The sequence below is a fragment of the Melanotaenia boesemani genome, chromosome 22 (assembly GCF_017639745.1).
Source record: "Melanotaenia boesemani isolate fMelBoe1 chromosome 22, fMelBoe1.pri, whole genome shotgun sequence".
NCBI lineage: Eukaryota > Metazoa > Chordata > Actinopteri > Atheriniformes > Melanotaeniidae > Melanotaenia > Melanotaenia boesemani.
In genome coordinates this window covers 11,476,639-11,497,691 of record NC_055703.1, presented here as the reverse complement: position 1 = coordinate 11,497,691, position 21,053 = coordinate 11,476,639, and the positions used below count along the sequence as shown (strand labels likewise).

The 21,053-nt window shown below is 40.9% G+C and overlaps 1 protein-coding gene across 1 annotated transcript; it reads right to left on the bottom strand.

The window, feature by feature from the left end:
* Window positions 1-3,268: 3,268 nt before the first annotated feature.
* Window positions 3,269-12,443, bottom strand: dll4 (delta-like 4 (Drosophila)). The gene is given in 12 exon segments (XM_041976404.1): window positions 3,269-4,454; window positions 4,924-5,032; window positions 5,325-6,054; window positions 6,494-6,713; window positions 6,811-6,980; window positions 7,188-7,209; window positions 7,211-7,319; window positions 8,320-8,380; window positions 10,225-10,491; window positions 11,162-11,219; window positions 11,589-11,849; window positions 12,007-12,443. Coding segments are annotated over 12 exon segments (2,067 nt in total). The 5' UTR covers window positions 12,061-12,443; the 3' UTR covers window positions 3,269-4,448.
* Window positions 12,444-21,053: the final 8,610 nt, after the last annotated feature.

The window sequence follows — 21,053 nt, the reverse complement described above, 5'->3', positions numbered from 1 at the left end:
TTAAAATTGTATCAAAGTCCGTCAGAAATATTTATGATAATTTAGGAGTACTGGAAATCAAAATTGACATGTGAGGGTGTTAACCAGCACCCTATAAGGGTGTGTACATGAGACGGAAGCATGTGAGGACCGTAAACAAGTACAAACAAGCTCAAACATCCAACAGTAAGAACATAGTCAAACTTCAGTTCATGGCAAACTTCTTGAACCTGGAGAGAAATGTAAGAAATGTAAAAAAAATTTCAAATTCACATTTAGTATTATAGTTTGTGTATTTGTTGAATGTTTAAGCCTGAAATGATTTTCACCTAGACACACAAATGCTGGGTCAGTTTTGGATTTAGTAGTTTATGCCAAGTTTAACAATGACTTAGACAATATGCACATTTTAATGCAGCAAAAACCAGAAATAAAAACAAAGGATTAGGTAGACACTTTAGGACAACTATGATTATAAAGATACATGAACTGAACAAATGCACAAAATGCCCACCACTATTGATAGCTCTTATATGCTATGATAGCTGAGGCTCATCTGTGCTCAATAAATAGATTATCTATAAATAGCTGGCATTATCTGTCTTGATAAGAGGCCAGAGATCTGTATTAGCTCTACACACGTCAAAAGCAACAAACAAACCAAAGCATTTGAGTGACCCTCTGTCAGACACAAGCATCCATCCCAGTATGCCATGTCCTTCTGCCTCAGTAGACGATCTCAAAGCTGATCTCACCATAACATGCCAGAATCTTTACTGACCTCCTGTTGTCTTTGTGTTTTGACTGTGTATAGTCATTTTCTTTACGTACAAGCTAATCTAAAATCATACATCAATCTAAATATGTAAAGGCACTGCACTGGTTAAAGAGCAAAGTGGCCCTCCTACAGCAGTAAATAGCTGTAATAGCTTGAAGCCTCAGGTTACAGAGACATGTCTGTTGGATCTAAAAGCTGTTCCAGCAGGATCACACTTGCAAGGCAATGTCCGTAAATAAGTGTTTTAATTTTCCACTGTCTGAATCAGTGGCTCCGTCATGGTCTGATTTGTGCTTCAGTTCAATTAAATACAGCAGGGTGATTACAGTAAGTTGAACCTGTTGATACTTGGGATTTTTTTTGTGCATCTGATCACCTAGTTCTTGTGGGTGGGTTTCTTACTGACACCTAGTGTTAATTAATGAGACAACTCTAAGTGCTACCGCAAGTCTCCACGTTCTGAGGTTCACTAAACAGCAAAGCCAAACTAAATAAATTTAAATTCTCAAAGCCTTTATTGTCATTACACATAGTGTGCAATTGAAATAGGAGTAGAGCAAAAATTTTGGCTTAAATGAGATTTCAGGAAATAAAACAGAAAGTTGATTTCCTTACCCCAGCTCTCCACCAAGTTTCATGAAAATCAAACAAACAGAGAGAATAGCAGAAACAATTCCACATCTCTGTTTTCCCTTTTGTTCAGAGAAGGAAAAATACAGCAGCAATGCCCCCTCGGGGTCTCTGTAGCCTTTACATGCATATTTAAAAAGCCTTTGTCAGGTTGTTTATATCAAAATGAGGGATTTCAATAAAATGACCAGACAGAAGCAGTTTTCTCCTGATTGCAAGTAAGCAACAGCTTCTGAGAAGGAAAACACAAAACAGGTTCAGTAGAGGAACTTCCACATTCAAAACAGGCTGCTATTTGAAATCTGCTTGGTTTATGACAGATATTCATGAATGTCCTCAGCATGAATAGTGCTAATTACAGTGCCTGTCTGCACCCTCACTTGTTTTGAGGTTGTTTCCTGAAACTCCAAATCATGTGTACAAGCAAGGGCAGAATGAAGAAGGTGATGCGTGAGAAAAACTGTTGGCCCGCGCCGGCCTGTTCTGCATTTTTTAATCAGGGAGGAAAAAGGAACTGATGTCACTGGGTCACAAACAGGATGCTGTGATTATAACACAATGAAAATGCCTGGCTATGTTATGGACACCCAGAGGCCAAAGAGCAGAGCCCTAGCATGTGCGATCAAGTGTGAATGAGGGTGTGTGTCTGCTTATAGGCGTGAGTATGATGACGGTGGGAAGAAACTCTTAGTGCTATCAGGCTGGGTCAGGTAACACACCGAAACACGAGGGGATTTAACTGGATGATTAATCATTGCGATAACATGTATGTTTTTCCTGAGCCTGGCCGGAAACTTCCTTTCCCAAACTTTTTTTTTTTTTTAATGCACAAACACAAACACACACACACATACACACACAAGCTCTTAGATGAGGATGCCCAGGTCAAGCAGCTGACAGGATGTGTGTGAGGGGAAAAAGCCATCCAGATTCTCAGTGTTGATTGCTGCTGATTAGGGGGTGTTGACTGTTACTGAATTTCTGTTAATTAAAGGCAGAAGGGATTTTGATAATACAGATGACACGCTGCATAGAGTTAAAAGAAAAAAAAGAAGAGTGGAATCTATTTAAGTACTGATCCATGGGTCTGTGTATTGTATGGAACCGTATGGAACAGTGGAGAAGGGCAAGAGGTTAGTAAGATTTATCAGACTGTTCTGACACGTCAACTTTTCAGTGGTAGCGATCTTTTATATTTATGTGGATTCCTCACTGGTAAGTGACTCCCATCTGCTTTCCCTCTCCCTTCTGCTAACAGCCTCAGTGCCAGGTCTCGTCCCCACTTTTGTTTGCTGGAGTGGGTGGTACAGAGCCGGGCATTGAAATATTGCTCATAACCCTAAGGGGAAAGCAGGCAGTTGGGGAGCCTACAAGAGCCTGAGTGCATTTTTTTTAATTCTTTTTTTTTTTTTTTTTTTATGGGAGGAGGCCTGTGCACTCTGTGGGTCATGCACACGGGGTGAGAGGCCTGGCATATGCTGCTGTTTTTATGGCACCGCAGACTCACTCCGCGCTCCCCCACGGCATCTGTTTGGCTGGCTGTGTGTGTGCGCACGGGTGCGAGCATTATAAGGGGGGTGAGGGGCTGAGGTTCCCCTTTGCCCCTGTGCCTGGCTTTGTTTCACCATTTCCAGCTTGAGGGGGTGGTTTCCGTGGAAACGGATTTGAATTTCAAGCCAATTTAGGGCCAGAGAGAGAACAAGGGGGCGGGTGAGCTGGGTAGGGAGCCAACAGCATTTCCAGGAATTACTCGAGGTACTGATGCTACAAGCAAGGGAGCTTCATGTCTCAGTGTACTATCCAAAACATTACATATGATGATGCATGAATGCACATGAAAAAATCACAAAAGACATTTTATCATTATTTGTAGACAATGTCATTATTTAAAAACACTTTTTAATTTCTTTTTCCATTTACTGACAAAACAGTTTTCAAGGAAGTTTTATTCTTCAGAAGTTTGGTCCTTATAAATATGCATTATATACAAAATAATGTTATAAAACATATAAAGAGCAGTGTGTCATATTTAAATTAAACTCTGGAAATAATCATTTAAAAAAAATTACATTATTGGTTCTGTACTTTTGAAATTTCTTATAGGCAGGCAGTGGTGTGTTTTCTCCTTGTTTTGAGTCTCTTTGTTTTTAGTTGGGTTGCATAAAAAAAAAAAAAATGCGCACTTTCTCTTGGATCTTGCTGGCACTGCACTGACTGTTGGGCTCCTATGGTTCTCTTTTTTCAAATCCCTGTTGATTAAAAAGTACTTTCCCCACGCTTTTCGTCTCTTTCTTCGTCGTCTTGTAGTGCAAATGATCCAAGAACAGACAAGGGCACAAATTTAGCTTTTAAAACCCCCCTCTTTTAAGGCTTCTAGTGATTTTGGGCTGCATACGTTCTCCACCCTCATGCTGACAAGTCCAATCAGTCATTTTCACATGAGTGACAGTTGAGGATTAGTTTCAGACATTCATATTTTTTATTGTTGGTGAGACTGGATTGTGACAGCGGGGTGAGTTCACTCATCTCGACCCTGAGTCTTGCATAGCAGGCGAAGCTGGCAGGAGTGAGTGTTGGGGAGGAGGGGACGATTTGGAGGGGTCAAATCTTAGGCACCTTTTTCACAGATTGGTTGGCTGTCAGAGTCATCTTGATTATCAAACAAGGCCAGGGGTCAGGTACGAGGGGCAAAGGTCCACCTTTGCCTCTTTTTACTGTCCAGGTTGGCCGAGATTATAAACAAGCATTTCACCTCGTGTAGTCAGTCTCTTTAAAACTGAGAGGTCCTTCACTGTACATGCTTTGCATATAAACACTCGGTCAACATAAATTTTCTCAGTTCTGCGTCTTTTTTTTTGTGTGTGTTTTTGTTTATTTTTTGTTGAGTTTGTTTTCAGAGCAGAAGTCTCTGCCCTCTCCCGTTCTTTAGTGTTCCAGAGCAGCAGTGAACATCTAAAACAATCTCCAGTCTCTTCTCAGCATTTGTAAACAATCCAGAATATAATATTCTGCCTCGATTGTGTCTCCGTCCTCCTTCCCTTGCTTTCTGACCCCTCACAGTTTATACCTGTGGGAAACAAAGGAGGGAAAAAAGAGAAAAGAAAAAAAATCAGCTGTTTGAACAATGTAAATTAGTTAGAACAACACATATTCCAAGCGCCGCCTCAACTGTAAAAGCTCATTCGCTCAAGTATCACCATTACATTTTGCTTGGAAATATGTGTCCTAAGATTTGCCACAGCAGTAAAACATAGCACCTTTGAGACTGAGCAGAGCCAAACATGTGTGAAGAATCATTATATGCTAGGATTTTAGGTCATCGTGTGGCCAAGATAAAGAATAGTCGGGATAATGTGCAAAAACCAATAATGCATTAAAATTGGTCTTTCCCATTTTAGGCAAATCTCTCTACCAAGAGCACCATCCCCTGCTGTAAATGTTGGTGCACTAGTGAGGGATAGTGCACTTGGGACAATATAACACAAGTGAAATCAAGCATCTAAGGAAATGCTGATGAAGATTTTCTTTTGGCTCACCTCAGTTGCTATGACGCATTCCCTTCTTTCTTCTGCTATAACAAATACCGACTGGTACATGGAGTCCCGTGAGGAACATATTGTAGATATTCTACACTCTGGCTTTTCACTGCAAACACAAATCACACATTTTGTTAATGCAAACAAGAAGCACATGGCAGAGCTATGCATTATGTGAAGCAAAGAGAGCAACTGTTGAGTACATATGTAACATATTTCAGTGTGAATCCACCAGTTTGGTTTAGCAAACTAACAAATCACAACCTTCAGTGAGAGGGAACTCTGATTATTTCTACTCAGCATGGCTCCAAATAAACATTTTCATATGCCTCAAATAAATGGACCATGTGGAAAATTCACAACAAAGATGAGTGTCATAGTGCAAATATAGTTCTTCTTACCTGTACATTCTACTCAAAGGCATTTTATCTTCTAAACACTTGTCATAAATAAGATGTTTCTCTTCTTGTGACTTTTCATCCTTGAACTCTTTTGATTTAGAGTTGTAAGAGTCCAAATGATAATTTTTATGGATAAAGTTTGATTTCTCTGAATCACAGTCCACCTCCAGACTGACTTTCTGGTTGGTGTTTTTCAGCTGGGATGCTGGGATCAGATTGTCCCTTTGAACATTTGAGAAGTTGTTCATAGTCTCTGTTTCCCCGTCCAGCCTTCCTGCCTGTCTGTGGATGTGCCTCAAAGCCAGGCCCACCATGCACAGCAGCACGAGCAGAGCGACCAGCCCCACAGCCAGAGAAACAGCTGCCCACTGAAAGCCATCTTCAATCTGCCCCGTAGACTCGAAAGTGGCGAAGGATTCGCATCTGGGTCCGGTGAAGCCTGAAGGGCAGGTGCAGGCCGCCGGAGGCTTCCCTGGCTCGCCACCTCCAGTGCAAAAGCCCCCATTGAGGCATGGCCGAAGGGAACACTCGTCCAAGACTCTGTCACAGTTGCGCCCACCATAGCCTGCTGGACAAGTGCACATGTAGTCGTTGATTCGGTCTTGGCAGGTGCCTCCATTAAGGCAGGGGTTACCAGCACATTCATTGATGTTGATTTCGCAGCGCTGGCCGGTGAACCCTGCGCGGCAGCTACACATGCGCACACTGCCTTGGAGCAGACACAGACCACCTACAAGAGAGAAGGTGGACAGTAAGTAGGTGGAAGTAAGAAGCCTTGCAAAGTCAGAAAGAACATGATCCATGCTCCTGCAAGGCTCATTAAGTTCACACATTTCCATCAAATCCAGAATGACCACAGCTCTGTGTATTGTTTTGCACTCACAGAACAATCCTAGAGCTCGGCATGTTTACAAAAAGACAAACTGAAATGCGCTTGGATATTTGTCCCCTTTCATCAACAACCACAGCAAGCTGTGGTGACATTTACAAGCCGCTGCTCTGAGCTGCTGAATGTTTATATGGAGGACAATAGACACCAAGTTCCCACCAATTCCTGTTGTTCTACACTGCTTCCAGTTGCAGGAATTTAAAAGAGGGGTGCAGACACAGAGCGAGGGGAAGTTCAGAAAGGGGGGTGGAGGGGGGGATAGAGGAGAGGAAAGCCATACCATTAGCGCAGGGAAGCGACGTGCACTTGTCCACTCTCTTCTCGCAGTTGAGTCCAGTGTATCCGCGGGGACACTCGCACATATAGCTGCGACCATTGTCTTTTTCCCAGCATTTGCCCCCATGGAAGCATGGGGAGTCGTTGCATGTCAGTAGGCTGTGCTCACAGTGTGAGCCCTCGAAACCTTGCGGACATGTGCACATGTAGCCGCTCTCCAGATTCTTGGGGAATGCCAAAAGAAACAAAAGAGTGAGCCAGCAGAATAAAACAAAACAAAAAAAATCATGATCAAGAAGTATTCCTTCATTTCCCACTTACTGTGCAGATCCCTCCATTCCTGCAGGGGTTGCTGTCACACTCCTGCATCTCCAGTTCACAGTTAACCCCTGTAAATCCAGGCAAGCATGTGCACGTATAGCTCCCTTGGCCCGTATTCATACAGGTGGCACTGTTCAAGCAGGGATGGTGATGGGTGCAGAAGTTCAGATCTAGGGGGGGAAGAGAAGAGTATTTGTTTACAGTGGGAGGAGAAAAAACTATCTGCCCTAAATGTGCGTGTAAAGCTATGAATACACTTAAGAGGAAACCTAATTTACTAATGCTTTCAAGTTAAATCAAATTAAAACACTGTCCAAGTAATATGAGAACATCTTTTAAAAAGGAACAGCAGCAGTGGTTCAAGTTGTGTGGTGTACCTTGGTCACATAATAGGCCCCCCCCAGCCCTCCTGGCAGTTACACTGCCACGGCAGCTCGCAGGAACCGTGCTTGCAGGCCGGATACTTCCTGCACTCGTCACAGAAGGTGCCCTGCCAACCGTCTCTGCATCTAAAAAATGACAACATGTATCTTCATTAGCTACTTTTCCCTAATATTAAATTTTTTTGTGCTAACACAACTAAATTTGATGGATAAAACTGACAAATTTCTGCGGGAAGAACTATGCTTTACAACCTTTGTATGGATTTTGTGAGAGAAATTAGTCAGCCAGTCATACATCATAACATTATTAGCTGCTGTAGTTGGATGCAATAATTAAAATAGAATTTAAGCCATTATAGAAATCTGATAAGTTACAAAGTGAAAGACTCATAAGGAGCTGATGTAATTATTTTTTCCACAACCTCATCATAAAATTAAATATGATTCATTAGCAACAATCAATATGTAAACATGACTTAAAGTGTATAATGACTTAAGATCAATATTGATGACAACCAAACAGAAATAAACAATGATTGCTTTAAAGATTTTCTGCTACAAGCCGTTTCTCTAATATTTCCCATGAATATCTGTTTCTAAGCACAGTGGGCAGCAGCCTGCTCAAACCATGAGATTGCAGGATTTATGAAGCTCTGCTAAGGTTACACCACTGGGAAGAGCCGTTGAAGCAGCTTTACTGTGTTTGGTATCTCAAGGATTTATCTCCCAATTTGGGTCAGTTTTTGTGCTGTAAATGATGGATTTAAGTCCAAAACGAGGGCAAACTAGACTTCAGGAGTAATTTCTCCCAGGGATTGGATGAGTGTGTGTGAGTTAGTCTTGCTGGTAAGTGAGTGAATGAGAGGAGGTAGTGACAGGAAGGGAATATGGGAAGCAAAGAAGTCAGTGAGTGATGCAGGGAAACCAGAGAGGGCATGGACCAAATTCTTGTTGATTTAGTTAATGAACATTATAGACACAATATGTGCAACTTTTTCAAACTTCAAAATGATTCATCTCTAATAAATTAAAATCAGGATTTCTGATAAAGTAACCAACACCCTTCCCTTGTTTCTCTCAGCAAAACAGCCAACACGTATTTCAACACATAATTATTGATACTTACACACACTCCCCAGGTTTGGAGCAGTTTCCATTCCTCTCACTGCAACCCTCAAGACAGATTGCTATAGCAAAAAGAAGGAAATCCAAAAACACATTAAGTCTGCTGTGTTTCTTTTCTTTTTTTTTTTTTTTTTTGGCTACAGTTGCAAAACAACTGTTTTTAATCATAATCTGAGATACGTGACAGTTAAAAATGTCAAACAGTTAAAAATAAGTTTGCCAGTAAACATTTCATATAATCTCCTCACACTCCCCAGAATAAGAGCCAAGGCTAGAGAGCTGGCCTATCATTTCCTTGAAATAGCCATCTATGAATGAGTTTGTCTCAACTTCCGTCGTTTGATCTAAACCTGTCCGCCCCACCCCTCGCCAGCTGCCCTTTTTACTTTGGAGTGGGCTGAGGTATGGGGTGGGCTGGCTGAGAGTTTATTTGTCCTGTTTAAAGTGTACCAGTCTTGCATGACACTGATTCACAGGGCAGCATATCAGGCGGCTGACAGTAAGCGGCCGCTTTAGTCTAGAACAGATGCTTGCTCTCAATAGCAGACAGCTGTCACTATTGTTGTTTGTGGTCTGCCAGAACCATATTTGCAGCTGCTACTACCGCGCGCTCAACAATGGAAGGGGCTAAAACATTGGTGGCGCGTGGCGGATAATAATGCCGCGATTAACCTTGGCGCGTGCAGTCGCCCGGACTCCTCCTATCGATGCCCGCGCAACCAGCCTCCACCCCTCCAATCTCCCGCCACCCCCACCACCCCCTCCTAGCCCGCGGATTATGTTACCGGGCACGCGCGCAGCGTGCTCCCTGAAGACATAAAATATGTTTTTATCCAAACTAAATTGAACACAGACAGGACAGCAGGTAAATGCTCACCTGTGTAAGCTAACATGTCCTCATTAGCGTGTGTATTTCAGCTTTAATGAACCCTATTTTGTTTTACTTTTACAGCCCCCGAAGTACTTAAAAAGATGAAGACGAGGGAAAAACCTCATGCAGCCTTCTTTAAGTGTATACTAAGCCCAAATGACCAGCCTTGTTCAGATTTATGTATGGGAGCCTGAGAGCAGAGGGAAATTATGGTGTCTGAAAGATGCTCAATCTGTCTTTCTGGTGTATATTTTCTGTAGTCACAGACGATTGATGTGTGTGTAATTGCAACACGTGCGCCCATCTGGTTAGAATTTGGCGCCACAGTCAAAATAGAACATGCCAATTTCTCTTTCACCACCATGTGACATGTATGACAGATCCGCTGTCACCCGTGGTCGCATATCCAGCACATGGTAACTATTACTCTTGCCATGCCTCCTTCCAATCTACTCTTTGATTAATTTGTTTTTGGTGAGAGGGGGCCCTTTGGTATTGTGGGGCCAAATGGCATTGGGCCTCCTTGTTGGCTCATTCAGAGCTTCCAAATCACGAGTGTTGGGTTATGATTTAGCCAAGTGGGTTTGTGCAAATATAATGTTGTCATTTTAAACTGCATTTTCACAAATCCACAACCAATTACATGTCTGGATTGAATGGCTTCTAATTGGATGAGACAAGTATCTAGGATAAAAACTGCCTGTCAGAAAGGCAAAAATCATTAGGTCACATCTAGTTTAAAGACTCAACATCATGTAGCTTTATAGATAATTTGGGTTACACTTTAAAAACTATCGATATCTGTAACTCTTCTTTTCAGGCACAAATAATCATGACTGCCAGAGACAGATTTTCAAGGCATCAGAAAGCTGACAAGTGTTTTAAAGTCAGTATCTGCTAATTGCACATCACCATAAATAAGCTCAAAACAAGGATAACAATGACAGAAACTGACACAACTTTGAACTCTGAAAGCAACAAGAAGTAGTAAATAAACAAGTTTCTGTCATGATTTGTTTTTAGCAGATAACTTACGTTCTTCGCAGTATTTCCCCTTCCAGCCAGGGAGACAGGATAACTGTCCACTTCGGGTGCAGGTGTAGTGGCCAAACCGGTCATCCCTAGGTGTGCATTTTTTGGAACAGCTTTCTCCATAGTAACTTTCGTTACAGATGAACCGATAGGAATATCTCAGCTCCTGAGACTGCTTTCCGGTCTGTGTATTCTGCGACCAGTCAGTTCCTACACCCAGTTGTCTTTGAATGGCAAAAAAGCTTATCAGAAAGTCCGGGTTGTTGGTATCTAAAAGAGGAAAAAAAGAAAAGAAAAGAAAAGGAAGTCAGGATGAATACAGGATGCCTTTACCTGCTACTGTCCTTGGATATTTATAGTTTTACTCAAGAGCTGCATTATAAACGGCCTACAGGTTCAAAAGTTATCCATTCTCGCTTTAATAATCTGCCCAGGACCAAGCTGCATCCCTTATCAAATCCCATACAGCTTAGATGAAAGATAAACTCAGGTTGAAATTTCCTCTTTCTTTCCGTCAGCAAAAACATTCCCAGGCTTGGTCCCCTCTTCCAAAGGGCAGAACAGAGTAAGGTGTAAAATACAGGAAGATGCAGTCAGGGGTTTTTGGCAGGCACTGTGTATTCTCACCGAAGCCCACAGCTCTTTCCCACGCCAAAAATAAACTAGAGGAAGTTCAATTGTATTGGGTATAAGAATGAAAAAGGTGTTCTGAAGTTCATAACAAAGGAATGAATAGGCGTGAAAATTATCTGAAATGATGAACAATTAACAGGAGGTGAAGAGGAAAATGTGCAGTGACTGAGTTGTGGCAAATACGAAAGTTTGTGTTTTGTGTAACTGTGCAAAAAAGGAGAAGAAGAAGAAAAAAGGGGGAGTGTGGAGTGTTACATGCAGACTATCAGACAGAGCTCCCTCCTGTGGTTATATATGTTGCACTTACCTACAGGTAGATTTCCATAAGGTGAATGCCAGGCTTCAATTATTAATGAAAATGACCCCTGAGAAGAAAACACATGCAGTTAATAAATGCCACCAGGACTACAACCTATATTTTGACACAAAGCTAAAAGATTTAGGCAGTAACTCTTGCATGTTTTCCTCTCATTTTATTTAAAGGGCTGCTGCTTCTACCAAAAGATGCATGAATAAATATGAGTTACAGTGAGTGCATGTCCCTCTGGATTTTGAAGTGAACGACGTTGCAGCTGCCCAATCTGTGTGTCGGCAGAGCATTACCTAATGATGTGGATTAGATTAACCGACCAATAACCGGTGCACTCCCAAAATACATATCAGTTCCCCGCAAAACAACATAATATCGGTGGTTGCAACGAGGCAAAATAAAGTGTGGTACCCCACGCCCTTACCGGCCATCCATACTTGAAGGGGATTTGAATCGGTCTAGGTAAAGTGCCGCTGTCCTTGGCGCTGAAAGAGTTTGTCCCCACAACTGGTGTCATTGTACTTCCAAAGATGCAGTCACCTGGCGAGACCACAGCCTGATAGTTCTTCAAACAAATTCTAAAATAAGTCCTGCAGCTGGGCTTGCACGCGTTTCCGTTTGCCAGCAAACCTCTGTAGTTTTTAAATTCGTGGAGATCCAGCTCAAAAACTCCCGATCCAAATACCTAAAAGAGAAGGAAATATTATTCAAGATAGCCTATAGCTCATTGCTCATTGCTCATTCTGTAGAAAAAAAGGAAGAAGAAAAGAAGCGACTCTCCGTCTGTTTCACCGAGGTCTCAGGACCACCATGGAGATGTACAGTGTATCCTCCTTTCATACCTGTGATATCAACGTGGTGCTGAACGCGACGGTAAAGGTGAACCAGGCTGCCATCCTTCTAGTTTCTCCAGGGCAGCCGCGTCACCAGCCAAAAAAGCAACAAAACCTTCTTATTCCGATGGATTTATGGATTTACACCAATGGAAACAAATGGAAAGAAAAAACTAAAACACATATTAAATCATCCACTCCAAGGGAGTTCTCAATAGCTCCTTAGTGCCGTGCGTCGAAAGCGTCCAAAAGAAGCGTTTCCAATCTCCAAGTTATCCTAAGGTGAGGAAAGAGCAATATCCAGAGCTGCGCGTCTTTCTGTTAACAGACGTCCTCTCCTCGCATGGCACTGTACTCCACAATGTGTCACTCCGCTGAGTGTATGAGGCTCAGAGCTTGTTTTGGTGCTGAACTCGATGCGTCAGTGCGCCACGGATGTTCATCACTCTTCTTATTACTAGTGAATGAACCGTGGCGTGTCTCCTCCCACATATATAGACTTGCAATGCGCTGCTCATTACATAAACTGCCACCGCCCACTTTACATATTCAGCCCCCTTCTCTTCCACCCCAACAACAATTATCCAGATTTAATACTCACAGGAACTGAGATGACTGACCACCACGGATACTGGGCGAGCCCTAACAACAAGCCCTAACATCTGTTGGCTAATATTTAGTGCACAATACGCCGGATGCACATTTCCACGTTTACGCACAATGAGGAGGGACAAGAGCCGAAACTTCGAGAATTGAGAGAAGAAATTCAATTACTGCCTTGCTCCACGCAGCCCTTTTTTGCCCGTGGTTCCACTCAATTGCACACCTAATTAGTCCTCACTCCAGCGTTGGAGCCCATCCTCTCACAGCCTTCCTGTCAGTGGGGTCACATGTGCGTCTCCCTCGGGATGGATATCAAACAATAACAGTAAAATACGATTAAAGAAGGAAAAAAAAAAATCGTTTACGTTGTTAACTGCACAAAATTTTACTATCTTAATGCTTAATTTAGAAGCAAATTTGACCACAGCAGATACTATCTTAATATCCTCTCTAAATGAGATGTTTAATCTAGAAACAGGTTCGCCTCCACTTTTACGCACGAACAAGCAGACTTATAATGCATCAAATCTAAAGTTTTATTTGTAACGTGTCATCTAGCGCGTGTTTCATCTGGTTGGTGGCGCGTGCTCCGTCAAGCCCACCCATGTATTTTACGGTTAATGGCAGCGTGCCTCCTATTGTTGCGGCGCGTGTCCCTCTCTCGCCCTCATGCGGGTGTAATGTGCGGGACGGGAGATATAGGCTTAACAATTCAGCTGTATGCAAATTAGGTCTCATTGCCTCTCAGCCGCACACGCGTGGCTTTAAAAAAAGAAAGAATATGGACTAGTAGGCCCGGGCTTCTAAGGATTTAAAAAAAAAGAAGAAGGAAAAAAAAAACTGTTTAATGGAGGCACTTATATGCCTGACTATGAAACTGTTACATCATCTTGCTTTTAATAACTTTTTATTATAGAAAAAGGCCATAAGAGCGATCAAATCTCACATTTTCTTACATGTGTGTATTAAGTTCATATTACTTATGAAAAAAGATTAATGGGGAAACAACAACCTAACAAAATTCAAATCTAACACTTCTTTAGACAATTTATTGTTAGAATATTTCACAAATGAACTCATCCACCTTATCGTTTCCTACACATTTAGTATTTTATGATAATCTAATTGGCTGTATTTGTTACTCGATCGCCCGTGTGTCTTTCATTTACCATCTGGTGGGAGACTGGCAGTCCGACGCACCGTTTTCTATCGTCTGTTCACGGAGAGAACGAGCCAGTTTTCGACAACCTGTTCATCTAAACGCTGTTTGGCATCACTGTGGAAAGGCACTACAGCAATAATGTAATAGCATTATCTCTTATGTTGTTACCACTATAACAAACTTGAGGCTTTGCAGCCACAACATTTACCCACATGAGGAGGAAATGCAGACTTTAATGGTAACCAGGATAAAATATAAACTTTGCAATTTTGCGTTATTTAAAAAAACTTACTGAATAGTTCATGTTTTGAATTCTGAGTCATCTGATTGAATCTATTAAGACAAAAGAAAAAAAAAGTCACGACTTTTCACAGTCTTCACAGACTTTTTCTATAAATTAAAGAATGATATCACACTGTGACAGCTTTCATGAAACTTAATTTCCCTTTCAGGTGACCATGCCCATCTCCTGGTGATTTTTCCCTTGAACCTTTTGATCTCCACCTGTTTGCATTTCATCTGTCATTTTCCCTACAGTAACCATGCTCTACTGAGAGTGAAAATGGAGAGCATCTATATTTATTCAGCACTCACAGGAGGCAGACACAGTGGATTGGTTTAAAGCTTGTCATATTGACACACCTGTTGTGTCTGCAATGGGTCCACAGAGACACAATGGCATTGTTGGCGAGCCGCACGCCGAACAGCTCTCCTCCATGTCAACATGCCCACAGCTGCTCATTTTTGCTACTTGTTGACATAAAATGCTCGATGATTCTTTGTGATTGTAATTTGCTTCACAAAAGAAATAATCTGTTGCTGTTTTTGTGCTTTACAGGAGCATTATTAGTTTGCACTTTGTGTAATGTTTTTTTTTTCTACCTGCAATTCCAGCTCTGTGCACATTATTGCCTTAAATGTTCTGTCGTAATGGTTTTCAATCATGAATATTACCTTGCTTATCTTCTTTTATCGCCATATTTCTCCAGTCTGGCTAAAATAAAACAGCCATAAAAAGTGTGCCAATTGCAGTTTATGGTCGGTTTAACAGGTGAACACTGCTGATAACACAATACTTTTACTTGCTATGCAGAGAGGAGGACAACATGTGGACCATATGTTCTTTTTCACATAACATAAACAAATCTAAATCATAGTGCTGTCAGTGTCCGATGGGCCCTTGCTTTTATTGCAGTGCTTGCACTAAACACACATTGATATAGCTGCAAATGGCCTCGGCTTTGTTAGTGGACAATGCATTTTGGCAGGAGAAAAATGAAGGCTTTAGAGGAAAGTAATTTTGAGTAAATAAAGCACAGTTTATATTTAATCACTTGTCGCTTGACGTCTACACTCTCAAACATCTCCAACAGAGGCGCTAAGGCAAAGTTACACTGCTTTCCAATGTACTTTGGGGTTTTATTTATAACATGCCTTGCTGAAAAAGCATTGTATTCTTACACTCTTATGCAACGCCTGCCAGCAACCTGAGCCTGCAGCAAAATGACTGCTCTGGTGCTGCTTATAGACCCAAACCATTTGGGCCCATTCTCCTAACCGCAAGCGAGAACCCTGCATTTATTAAGACGTTTCATCAAAGCTTTACTTTCCAGCAACTCAGCGAGGGTCTGACTGACTAAACTTTTTTTTTGTGCTAAAGCTTTGATGTTTACATGTGTGGCTGCAAGCTTGCATGTGGGTGTCATGGAAGTTAAACAAAGCACATAAGCTTGTGTCCCCTCTATGTCCGTCCCCCCCCCCCCCCCCTCTTCCGTGTCCTTTTGCTCTTCAGTGAGAGAAGTCTCGGGTTCACCATTTTGCATCAGATTGTTCCGTCTGCCTTTTTTCCAGTTGTTTGTGGACTGGAGAAAGCCACAGTTCCTGTTCTCACCATTCTGACCAGTTCTCATGAATGAACCATGATCTGACAAGAAAGTATAAACAGGTTGATTGGCCGGAGAGCGGACACGAGAATATCTATTGTTGTCAGTGGAATGTGAAGAATGCTGTATTAAAAATGAGGCAAGACTGCTGCCATGTCATTCTCATGCTTTTTAAAAGGCATTTGTAAAAGAGTGAAAGCATCTCTATATGTGAATGCATCAGAAATTTAATAACACAACGTTTCTGATGTGCTGCCTCTTTGTCAGATTAAATCAACTTCATTTTGAAAGCCACAAATTTGCCTCAATAGAGCACACTGTGCAGCAGGCATCTCTGTCAATCATCAAGCCCTGGATAATGATGAGGAAACACTGAGTGGAGGTTTAACCACAGTAGCTATAAAACTAGTGGAAACCAGTTGGAAGAGTTAATATTCACAATTGTTCCCCAGAAATGGACCTTGAGAGTTAAAGATGCAGGTGGTTTTGAAGCTAACAGCAATTTAGATTATGTTTAAGGTTTGGTTTGAAATTTATGATCACATGAATTGTGTAGATTATAAAAATGGATTGGACACTGCAAATTCTGAGGAATCAACAAGGGAAGATATTTTGATATATTTTGGTTTCGATATAATTCATTTTCCTGCAAAATAAATCAGATTACAAGTGCAAAATAGCCTTGACTTGTTATCTGGTTAAAATCCAGGAGCTGTCAAGGAGATTTCTGTATTCACTGAAGCCATTGTTTCTTGTACTACTCCTCATTTGTAAAGCAAAACTGAATTTGTAATACAAATTTGACTCAACTTTAATGTGGCCAGTAAATGAAAAAAGTTTGGTTTTGCTGTTTTAGGCTAAACAGACTCTAATGAAATAAGATACCACATCCATTTATTTAAAGCTTTGACAGCTGTGATTTTCCGCATGTTACACAAAGTAACAGTACCAGCAGACATCACATTATCGGTTTATAAGAGCAGCTGAGTTGGTCTTATATCTTCCATGTGTATTCATTTGGTCACATTCATCTGATCCTGTTAAGCTGGTTGATGGGCCAGCTGTTTTATTGATCTGGAGGCCCTGGCCATATTTGCCGCCCTCGGTGCAGCTTATGTTTGAAGTCCAGCTGGACTTTATCGTAAATGTGTTATAAATCTTGATTTAAATGAAAGGAGGCCAATATGTTGCAGCAGATTGACAGTGACATCTGCAGTAAGACTGGAGGAGGGAGGTAGATTTATGACCTGCTCTTCAGAGGCACAGGTTCAGACCCTGGCTGGATTCTGCATCTCTCTGAGCCACACCTGAAAGAGCTCCTTTAAGGCAGTGGCTGGTGACCTAAATAATAATAAATCTGAGAAAGTCAGTTATTAGATTTGAGTCTCTCTGGATTTTTCATTCTCTCCAGTTGCAGGTGAAGGAAATGACCTGCAGAACAGAGGTAGGTCTACAAAATGTTTGATAGGGGGCCAGGCAGGGGCACAAACTGGGAAGCAGTGGCAGATGTAAGTGAGACCTTAAAAAAGGCTAGAACTGCACAGTCGTTTCATTTGTGAGTTTGATGGTGTTTGCATCGTTTTTATAAAATGTTAACAGTTTGGACAGACATTATCAGCAACATAGACATTTGAAAAAATTATGTATAAATGCAGGATTATGACATAAAACATGGAAGTGTTGATGTAGAATGGCACATTACATGCTGCATTCACTTGCTCTTGAGCATCTGAGACTTACCCAAGTGAAGGTCAGTTTGTACTGAATATTTGTAGGAACTTGATTGTCTTTACTTATTTACTCATTCTAGTGGTGGCCCATACCCCCCAGGACATCCCTTTGACCCTGGCCTTGCTGCAGAGATTAAGATTTTTTGGACTCTTCAGTGTAAACCAAATGCAAGTGAAACTTTATGAAATGTTTAAAATCTTTATTCATAGATATTAACGGACACAAACGTACATATTTAATTTGAATATGCACTTTAGACAAAACAGACGTTTAAATGACTGAGTAGAATCCACAATGATAAACTGTTCTCAAGTTTGTTAGTTTCTGATTGATTTTTGGACTTCACAGGAGCATGATGCCCCGTAAAGCTACGGAAAGGTGGAGCTGTCATCGAAATAAAAGGTTTTAAGGTGATGTTTTATTGTAAAAATGTGAAACATATCTCGTTATAATGTGACAAGTAGCCTACTGTATGCAGATGTTGCAACCTATAAATATTGGAGCAAAACACATTTTATGGAAAATATTCTTGTCAAGCAGAAACATTTCAGTTCGTAAAGCTCATCTTTCCACCTCAACAATATTCTACCTCATCTTCTGTTATGGAACTTTCTTTTCCTTTCCCTTGACTTTCTGATGTTTACTACAAACAGAGCTGTACCAGCACTGACCTGGCCTTTTGATGAGTACAGTGGCAACATGAACCAACTGGCCTATTCTGCGCTGCAAAGTAATGCAGTGTCGTCACCGTCCTCAGAGTTCACCTTTTCTAAGAACATCATGAACTGAGAGACATGACGGAGTCAAGATTAGCTTTACCTGATTCACGACTAAAGTGATTAGAAAATTGAGTGCATGTCATGAGAAAAATCCTGAAAATGAGAATAACAAGCAAAAAAATGAAAGCTGTTTATGTGAATTAATGAATGTTTTTAAATAGGACGCAGGTGGCATGTGGTTGTAAATTTATCATGAAACGCAAGTGGAATTAATTATTTTGTCTGACACATACTGACATGATTTTTCAGTATGTAGATTGTTTATGTTTGCCATACTTTTACTGATGTAACCATGGAAACACAGGCTTTATAGGGTTAAATATAGTGACAGCAGCTCCTGAAGTTGACTTGTTAATCATACATATTAGCGGAAAGACTCACTTCACTCATAATGAATAGATAAGCATGTGGTCCAGTCCTTCCTGTAGTAAAATAACAAAGTTACCACATGTAACTAATCTCACTCCTTTAGATCTGTGTTTGCAAACAGAGGAAAAATGTTTAATAGGACCAGTTAAATCTAGTATTTCAGTGGTTAATTTGTCAGCTGTTTTAAAATCCAATCAAACCACCCATGAGATGAGCAATGAGTGAGAGAATCAACTACATGAATCCCTCCTCGGGCATGAATGTCCCAGCGGATTGATGCCACAAATGCGAGTGTTTGGGAGTGAGAGTGAAGTGGGTGTACACACAGTCTCTCCAAAGCCTTAACCACAATGAGATTAGTGTCAGTCTGCAGCATTAATCCCAATAGTCTCCCAGCAGCGGCATCAAGCTGGCCCACCTTCAGCTGAGGAAAACACCAGGGGTAGACTGAAGGGAGTGGGCTGTAGCGACTTAACCAAATAATGGATTAATCAGATACATCGAGGGGGGGGGGGGGTCTTTCTGCATAATATGTAAGGGCAGGATATCTGCGGTACAATGGAGTCAGATGAAGCACAGTGAATGATATCACTGTATATATATTTATATATATATATATATATATAAATATATATATATATAAATTCCTTGACAGTAACTTAAACCATCATGAAATCTTTGAGGTTTTAAATGGTCCGTTATTTTAAAAACAGACATGGTCATGTTGTATTAATCATTACATGTCAGTAACCCTTTTGGATAATCACTGTGTACTCAAGTACAAGTAAAACAAAACAAAACATACATCCAGTGATCAAGATCATGATATGCTGCCTCCTGTTTTACAATGGACTCAAAACTTACTTTTGCTCTTGAAAAAAAGAAACATTTGAAACTGTGGATGCTGTGTCCTCTAAGATAAGAAGACCAACCTCATCTGGCTTGTTCTCAGCACTCAGCGCAAAGACCAGCATCCCTTGAGGTACTATTGCACTACACTATTGCACAGTATGTGTAACCTGCAACATTTACAAAGGCATGATTCATGTTAAAACTATGTATGGACTTAGGATTTGCTGCCATTCTTGTTTCAAGGAGACAATTTAAACCACATTCTGGGTCTATGGCTGGGGGTGTTTTTCTATTTTTCACTCACTTTTGATATTCACATAGAAAAACCTGAGTGCCATCTAGTTTTGTTTGTCTCTTAACGGAGCTTCTTTGGTTTGAATAGCAATTTAAGAAACATTTATTTCTGAAGATAGTGTTCAAAGCTGGAGCTTGAGCTTTTTCCAGCATTGTTTTCCAACATATCAAGTATACACCTGTCCTTTATACTCAAATATATAAGTATTTTGACATAATTCGGTTACTGGAAAATTGACTGCTTAAGAAACTTTAGCTGGAGTCTTTGCAGATTACTATCACACTGTGTTTTCACAGACATTAAACTTGTGCTACTCTTTTGGCAAAGCAGTAACTCTTTGCCTTGCTGTGCTGCAAAAACTCTGTTCTACCCACTGATTCCCCACCAGAGACATCTCCTGGCTCCCATCCCCTCCCTTCCCCTCCAACGTTGGTACGATCCAAAAAGCCGGCGGTTTGTTTGCTTGGGAAAGGAGAATATCCTCTGAGGTCAAGTCAAACAGGATGTGCTAGAGTGTGGTCCTTCGCTCCTATTGGCTCTTTGTAATAACGCTCTCAGTGGGGCTAACACACACATACACACACATATGTTCATGCGCATTTACTCATCTGAAATGTAATATTCAGTAAATATAATCTCGCTTTTGAGAAAATACATGTCTGACAGGCTGACAGTTGTATTTATCCTAAAAGAGGAGTTTGTGATTAAAGCAGCATGCTCAGAGCAGGCTTGTTTGAATAAGACGTTGCGTTGAGAAAATGTCAAACACTTGAACTAATAAACACAAACTTCTGCAGATGAAGACACAATTTAGTGAAAGCCAGATAGCCACGGCATGAATCAGAGGAACTGCTGCATCAGCAATTTGTCATCACAGATTTGTTTTCTTCTTTTTTTGCTCTAACCTCCAAACACAATTTCTGCACAACTAACAAGTGTTTGTAAGTTCAAAGCAAACATAAGATTTAGATATTTTGTAAAACATGTTCTGTAATTGCTAGAGAAATTATTACCACACTTCAGGCTGATTGTCTGCAAAGAAAGAAAAAAGAAAAAGATTTTTTTTCTTTGTTTGCTCCCTGCAACATGGTGGTTAAACTGCAGAGTGAACAAGTTTTATTTTTTTTAAAAGAAGTTCATTTACATGGTGTATTACCTCTATTATTATTATTTTTTAAAAGAATTTATAAAAATGTTTTTGTTCATCACAGACCTAAGGCAGGGGTGTCCAAAGTTGGTCCTCGAGGGCCAATGTCCTGCAGATTTTCCAATGTTTCCTGCTTCAGCACACCTGACTCAAATGAAATAGATCCAACAGCCTATTAAGTTTTGCACAATGACTCATCAATTTGAGTCCGGTGGTTTTGGAGCACAGACACATC